This window comes from Melanotaenia boesemani, chromosome 11, assembly GCF_017639745.1.
Source record: "Melanotaenia boesemani isolate fMelBoe1 chromosome 11, fMelBoe1.pri, whole genome shotgun sequence".
NCBI classification, from domain to species: Eukaryota; Metazoa; Chordata; class Actinopteri; order Atheriniformes; family Melanotaeniidae; genus Melanotaenia; species Melanotaenia boesemani.
In genome coordinates, this window is record NC_055692.1 from 26,255,342 (window position 1) to 26,263,144 (window position 7,803).

Here is a 7,803-nt window from a genome sequence, read left to right on the forward strand (position 1 = left end):
AACAAATTTCCCTGAGTTGATGTCTGCCTGAAGAGTGTTAACCTTGTAATCATCATCATCATCATAAATCTACAGACCCACTTAGATTTTTCTGGTTAATATATCAGAATGAATGAAGTAGGTTATATTTGCTTTGGGTGTGTGTAATGTGTAACATTAACCCCAAAAACATCCACGTGTTGTCTTGTCGAGTGTTGACACTGATGTCTCTTTATGCACAGCTCACTACTGGCCACAAGGTGGCACTATCAACCATTGGTTATGTTGGATGCTCAATTTCCATCTTCTGCCTCGCCATCACTCTGGTTACCTTTGCAGTCTTGTCGTGAGTATTATGAGAGTCAGTCAACATTTCATGGTGCTTTGTAATCATAATCAGTTATCACAATCTTTATCAGTACACATATTTGCACATGAAACCAATTAGCTCAACTTTTACTGTCTTTTTTCCACATAAATCTGTACTATAACTATAAAAACATGTACCATCCAACTGTGTTCAACACATGCAGCTTTTACATTTTAATTACTGCTTTTTTCTTACTCTTAAATGAAGTTGACCTTTTGCTGCTTTGCAGGTCTGTTAGCACCATCCGTAACCAACGCTACCACATCCATGCCAACCTGTCCTTCGCCATCCTGGTGGCTGAGGTCTTACTGCTCATCAGCGCTCGTTTTGATCCAGGCACGGTTGGTACAGCTCAGCACCTTCCTCATTACAGATGAGACGACAATACTTAGTGGCAAGATAATGGAAGTTATGCTGGTTGTAATATTTCCAGAATTATTAACATGAGGAAGGGGATGAGAAGTTTAATGCTTATATTATAAATACAAATACATTGGTGAAAGTTACAAGCTAAACAGAGTATCATGGAAATTTTGTTGATGATGCTTCAATGTTTTATGCTTTGTTTTTTTAATGTTTTTTTTTTTTTTACAAAACCAAAAGAGGAAATAGTTAAATTAAACATGACCTTTTGAATGATTAAGCACATAATGTTTAGTAAAACCATGATTTTTGCTTTTTTGTCTCCTAGCCCTCCTGTAAAGTCATGGCCATCCTGCTTCACTTCTTTTTTCTGAGTGCCTTCGCTTGGATGCTGGTGGAGGGCCTTCATCTCTACAGTATGGTGGTAAAAGTGTTTGGCTCTGAAGGCAGCAAACACTTCTACTACTATGGCATTGGCTGGGGTGAGTGTAAGAATCTGAAAGGATACCTGTCCCTCACCATTCTATATTATTATGACTAGTTTAAAACCCAGTGTTTTATCTGGAGAGTTAAACAAGGTTCAGTAAGTCTGCAAAATGGCTTTCTAATATAACATCTGTTTTTCTTTATCTCAGTGAACCAGATTTGATGGACAGTTAAAACTAATTTGGGTCATACATGTACTGTCTTTAGCTATTGAAGAATGCATAAACTGTCTTTTACAATCCAAAGCAATCCCTTTTTATGGCTTCCTTTTCTCTGGCCAAAGTAATTTTTCTTTTTGTTTTGGCCATCTGCAGATGATGTGCTGTAGACTTGTCTGACAGCTAGAGGTATAGCAGTTGTGCTGTATTAAAAAAGTTGTTAGCTGTTATGAAAGTGTTGACTACTTTATCCCTCAATTCTTCCCTCAGAGTGAAAAGTATTTTGATCAATGGAGATTTAGAAACCTACGCAGTCAGTGGGCTGAAAAAGAAAGCCTTAGATCAGAGGTCCCCAAATGTGATTCAGATGAATAGCTCATTAACAGACTTGTGCTTGAGCTCTGCTTTAGATTATAAGGGACTATTTTCTGGTAAATAAACAATTATCAGAGTAGCAGATAAATAAAATTAGTGCTTGGTGGTTGGTAGCTGCTCTAGGCACAGCTTTCATTAGTATCCTGTGCAGTGTTAACCACAAAAACAACTCATGCTTTAAAGCTACAAACACTGAAACAGCCCATTTGGAACAAGACTAAAATATAGCTCTTTTTTTAACTGTAATTAATAAGCTATTAAATAAGCTATAATGTTAGCATATGTGATTAATGGCTTTGGTTTACTAAGTCTTCATCTAACATGATTGGCACTGGAAGAAATCAAGATGTGTGAGTTTAAAAAGAGCTGAAGAAATAGGCAGCCACCAGACCCTACAACCTTCTAGCAAGTCAATTAAATCATGCCTGCTGTTACCAAAGTGAATGTGGAATTGTGTTTTTGTGCCAGGTTCTCCATTTGTGATCTGTGTGGTTTCCATGACATCAGCCTTTGACGGTTATGGTGCAGTTGACAAGTAAGTACTATCTGCATATGTGGGATTGTTTGGAATTCACTTAATTCCATTACAGCCATTGCTTTGGAATGACATCACTTGTGGTGGAAATTGCAAACAACTGTGTTTAATGTTATTTGAAGGCTTTTAGGTCCACAGTATGTCATCCTGTATTTGCACTATAACATTACAGCCATTTAACTTGGGAGGGAACTCAATGTAATCTTTGTTTTGTTGCCCTTGCCTTTGCTGTTTCAGCTGCTGGTTATCACTGCAGAAGGGAGCCATTTGGGCATTTGTGGCCCCTGCTCTTTTTGTCATTGTGGTGAGCAAATTAAAAAAAAAAAAAAAAAAAAAAATAGATAATTTTCACTATAATCTGTGTTTATCAAAAACCTAAAAGCCTTTAATGCAGAACAGATAAATGGATGTAGGTGTATTTAACCAACCTTCTGATGAACAGGTGAACGTGGGCATTCTGGTATCGGTGACCAGGATCATATCTCGAATCAGCGGAGAAAATTACAAGGTTCATGGAGATGCCAATGCAGTCAAGTGAGTTAATTTGGTTTTTGGTTATGTAATATAATTATTTTATCAAAAGCCACTGCAATCATGGCTATCTCTTGGTTTATTTCAAGGCTGACAGCCAAGGCAGTGGCTGTGCTCCTGCCCATACTTGGCATTTCCTGGATCTTTGGTGTTCTCACTGTCAACACACATTCTTTGCCATTCTTATATATTTTTGCTGTATTCAACTCATTACAAGTAAGTTCCTCACCATGTCATATTTTCCTTTATAAAATGTTAGCAAAGATTAATGAAACACTTTTTTTTCCTAGGGGTTTTTTGTCTTCTTGTTTCACTGTCTCCTTAACTCTGAGGTATGGTGCTAAATATGTTACAAAGTCTTCTAAAGTTTTAACTTATAATAAATGTATGCATTTTTTGCAAGGGTAATGTTCTCCTGTTTCAGAAATTTTGGGTTAGAATTTATCATTATTTTTTGCTTTGGTGTTATTCCTGTAGGTCAGAGCCGCATTTAAACACAAAACCAAGGTGTGGTCTCTTACCAGCAGCTCCATCCGAAACATCAATGTGAAACCATTCAACTCTGATATTGTAAGTGCAGTTGTTAAATAATTTCCTACAAAAAAACAAAACAAAAAAAAAAAACTACCTGTTTAAAGTGTTCTTTCATCATCCTCTGATATAGATGAATGGACACAAGGAGGGTGTTACCCCAACTAAGATGAACACATGGGACAAAAGCACCAACTCAGCCAACCGTATTGACCTCTCTGTCATGTAAAAAGCCAAATCCCCATTTCTGTCTTAGTCAGGAGAGCAATCTTTGGTTCACTTGGGTGGAATGACAAAACACTGGCCAGAGTATTCTGCCACTTTGTCGTAAAATAAATTGGACACTTATAAACTCCAAAGTTGTAGTTGAATTATAGGTTCACCCTTAATGACAAACAGACTTTTGGGACTGTGCCTCACCGTTATTCCACAAAAAACATATTGTGCTCCTCGGAGGAGGAGGAGGAGGAAGAGAAAGTCAATAATATGACAGAGAGATCCATGAGAGCTGTTCAGGATCTGCCAATGACCCTGCATAGTCCACCCGCACACTGTGTATAGATGAGGCAACTGATGTGTGTTCTGCCACCTAGTGGTACTTTATTGTAGAAAAATGTCACACATTTAGCAACATGATTACTCTATATTTTACCAAATTCACCTGTCTATTAATTTGTCCTTTTTACTGAACACAACATGAAAAAATGTATACAACTTCTATATCTGTTTAATTAGAAAAAAGGATGCATTGTTCAAAAGAAAAATTGCATGACACATGCAGACATAGCACATGCAAACCCTCAGACGTGTCAGAGACAAGATGCATGACTGTGAATAACATGCAACAAGTTGTTTCTGCTAAAGGAGTCAAGTCAAGCTGATGTTGAATAAATAAATCATAAAAATGCTTATTTTTCGTCTTTATCCATCAGGCCAACAATTGAGTACAGTACTGTATGAAGCTACTGCTAGCTGGTTAGCATAAAGAATTTATCAAAGTCTTGCATATCACTGAAGTAACTACAATGCAAGTATAAAAGTAATATATTGAAGTATTGTCAAGTAAAACTAGTTTTTAAAGTACATTTAAACCCTTTAAATAAACCAAAGTGCTTCACACAGATTTAAGGCTCAACAATAGCAAAGCAAACAGATGTTTCTTGCTTACTAATAAAGAAAAAAATTTATATATATACATATATATATATATATATATATATGTGTATATATATACAGAGAAAAGACACACAATGCATCCAGGAGGCAAAAATGAACCAATGAAAAATACTTTATTAATCCCAGAGGGAAATTGCAAAATGGTTGGACATGAGGTTGCACTTTAAATGTTCAATTTTTTTTTTTTTTTTTGTTGTTGTTTTTTTATTTTTCAATAATGAAATTAGTCATTAAATGTTGTTTCACAATTCAGAGTTTTAGTTGTAAGCTGTCAATGTGTCTGAATGATTGAATTTGGCTTTTGACATTGCTCTCATATAAAATCAATTGCATTTGACTCAATGAATAAAACTTCTCCACAGTTACACCTACTGTAAATGACAGTTTAAGACAGTAAAGGATAGTAAAAGACAGGAGTGACCACTGTTCTAGTCTGTGACAGTAACCTGTACTGATTACACTGTTAGCTTGGACCATGCAGATCATATAAAATGCTGAGAAACTACTAAATCCTTATGCTGGTCTTGACAGCAGATGGTTAGACATTTCCAGTTGAGTTAATGAAAGGCCTATAAACTAATGTCACTGAGAAGCCTTGTGCTCATTCAATGGAAACTCTACATGTATCCACATCCTTAAATACCTATAGTTACATTCACTGTGTAGAAACAAGTGATTAACAATTAAGACTTCTGTTGTAGGCATTGCAGTTTAAATCGGGATTCTCAGGACCTCAATTCACCCTTTTCTTTACTTGGGTCTACAAACTCCATCTAAGAGAGAAATTTCAACAGTTTACATCCATCTATTTCTGTGGTTAGCACAATTACCTGCCTCCTCATCTGTGTTTAGGGGTTTGGTTTTACTAAACAAATGGGATGGGTGTTGTTGTTTTTTGTTGTTGTTGTTGTTGTTTTTTTCCTCCTAGGTGCGCACAGCAACTCAATAATACCATTGGCAATCAATTACACAAAACAGTATTGAAAGACAAACACAAAAATTACTAAGATTACAGATGTAAAGTAAATGTCTAATATACATAAAATGAAAGACAAACCATGTTAAGGTTATTGAGTGTACATCTTGGGATGTGTCTCAAGTGTTTCAGTAGATGGGACACAGTTGATATTTCTTACTCACTATAATTTAGGAATAGTTGAAAACAATTGTTGGAAGATCTAAGTGGTCTGATGAACGAGAAAGGAATGAAAAGTAAATAAAAAGACTTTTGCAAAGGTACAGTTTTGAAGTGATTTTGGCTGTGGTAACTGTTTTCATGTTAGTGTGAGATAGGATGGGCTCCAGCTTGGCAATATTTCTTATTAGGAAAGGCAACTTTTTACCACAGACCTTTATATGTTTATCCAATTTTAGTTCTGGATCAAAGATTACTTAAAATTTTCAAACATGTACATGTTGATTCAAAGTCAATTGTCCTCAGCTAGGACCAAAAATAGAAAAGTTTCTTGCCATCGTGTATTCACCTCCAGAAGGTGGTTTAGGTTAGTTGTAATGGGTGTAAACGCCTCCAGATTCAAAAGCAAGAAGATTTCCATATTTTTGGCGAAGCAATAAAATGAGACATTATGATTGTGGAAGACAGAACCTAAAGGCATAATCTCAGGTTTCAAGCACCAGATTAGCCAGTCAAGTTTACTGTTCTTTTTACAGAATATGTGCCAAATTAGCAAGCTGTGAGAATGTGACTCATTTTTCATCAAACTTTATCATTTTATCTGTTTTAATTAAAGGGAAAAAAAAGAAAACTTTGGCTAGAAAAGGGTGACGGGAGCATACATTTCTAAATCGTATTGTTAATTTTATGCTCATCAAAATACACCGTCACCAGCTGTTACCATATTAATTATCACAAAAGATGAATTGCAAAATGCAAACCTGAATCTCATGACTTTAATCCCATTTCGGGGACAACACACATTAACTGTCTTATAACCATAGATGCTTTAACAATGAGTTCAACTCTGATATATGTATTTATTTATTTGGTGATTCAAATAAATCATCTATAAACTGCCACAGTTACAAATCAGTATTGTTCACATGTTATTTACTGTTTATTTTTGTTTTCTCTCTTTAGTTAATTTGGCTGGCATAGCTGCAGAAAGTCATGTCATGAGAAAACTACCAAATGTTAGCCTGTGCTTTTAGAGAAATAGTGAATACTGTTTATGTGTTAAAGACAGTTCTGTGAATATATTTTACGTTTTTTCAGATTTTTTTTTTTCTTTTTTGGTATAATATAGGGCTTGAAGATTCTTGCTGTTTTTTTTTCCTATATTTTTCTTTTTTGTGAGACTTTTTTTGAGATGTTGTTGATCTTACTGTGCCAACACTAGTTTTTTAGATGAGGATTTACTGTATGTCACTCTTCACACACTTTTTATGTCAAATTTTAAATGAAATATTTTAATATTCTTATGCTTGTATATGGCCTTTAATGATTCTTGTTCATGGTACGACAGTTTGTGCTTACACTTATCTTTATTAAAAACTGTTTATTATAATAAATCTTAGTTTTCTTTATTGTGTGTTCTTTACCTTCATGTTCCAAGATGCATGCCGATTTTATGTATGTCCTTTTTGTTCATTTTTATGTAGATATTTTTGTGGACGTGTCCACGCTCCTTTTATTATGGATTTGTTTTTGACAAAGACCACTTTGAATAATAACAGCACTTCTAAGCTTTTGTCAGAGTGGCAGACATAGCTTTATCTTTTAGAAACCAACAGTTAATGGCAAAAAATGTTAATTAATTAATTCTTAAACCTGTTAAGATCAGTGAGCAAAACCTACACATGGGCTTGTAACTGTTGCTTGCACAAAAGAAGCATTACTTGCTTTTTTAAAAAATAAGCGATTATTATTATTATTATTATTATTATTATTATTATTATCATCATTATGTCCCGCGCCCAGGGTGTCCGTCGCCCCCCAACGGTTGGCATGTGTGTGACTATGATATCACAACGTGATTGATGGATTATGACACCACAGATAAATGCCAGGTGAAAAAAAAAAAAAAAAAAAAAGCAGATAGTCAGTGTGTAGCAGTAGACTTAAATGGCTTTAAAACAAAACATCAATAAATAAGGTGTTAGAATTTATGGCCATCCTTTACTTTCTGATGAAACATTTTGTCAGTCTAATTACACACTTCATGATCACTCAGGCCAAATTGCCTGAATGCAATGCGTGGACGGTGTAGAGGAGAGAGGGATCCTTTTTCTGTGGTTAAATGTGACGAATCAAAATTTAATTAGTATGATTTGGAAAAATA

General features: G+C 35.1%; 1 protein-coding gene across 2 annotated transcripts in view; it reads left to right on the forward strand.

The window, feature by feature from the left end:
* Positions 1-7,023, forward strand: part of adgrd1 (adhesion G protein-coupled receptor D1) — a 32,895-nt gene extending 25,872 nt beyond the window's left edge. For both annotated transcript variants that reach the window (XM_042000133.1, XM_042000134.1), the window contains 10 exons: positions 222-325; positions 579-690; positions 1,041-1,194; positions 2,200-2,266; positions 2,504-2,570; positions 2,709-2,800; positions 2,887-3,013; positions 3,088-3,129; positions 3,275-3,367; positions 3,462-7,023. In XM_042000133.1, the coding sequence (XP_041856067.1) occupies positions 222-325; positions 579-690; positions 1,041-1,194; positions 2,200-2,266; positions 2,504-2,570; positions 2,709-2,800; positions 2,887-3,013; positions 3,088-3,129; positions 3,275-3,367; positions 3,462-3,557 (954 nt within the window). In that variant the 3' untranslated portion in view covers positions 3,558-7,023. The remainder of the gene's footprint in view (positions 1-221; positions 326-578; positions 691-1,040; positions 1,195-2,199; positions 2,267-2,503; positions 2,571-2,708; positions 2,801-2,886; positions 3,014-3,087; positions 3,130-3,274; positions 3,368-3,461) is intronic.
* Positions 7,024-7,803: the final 780 nt, after the last annotated feature.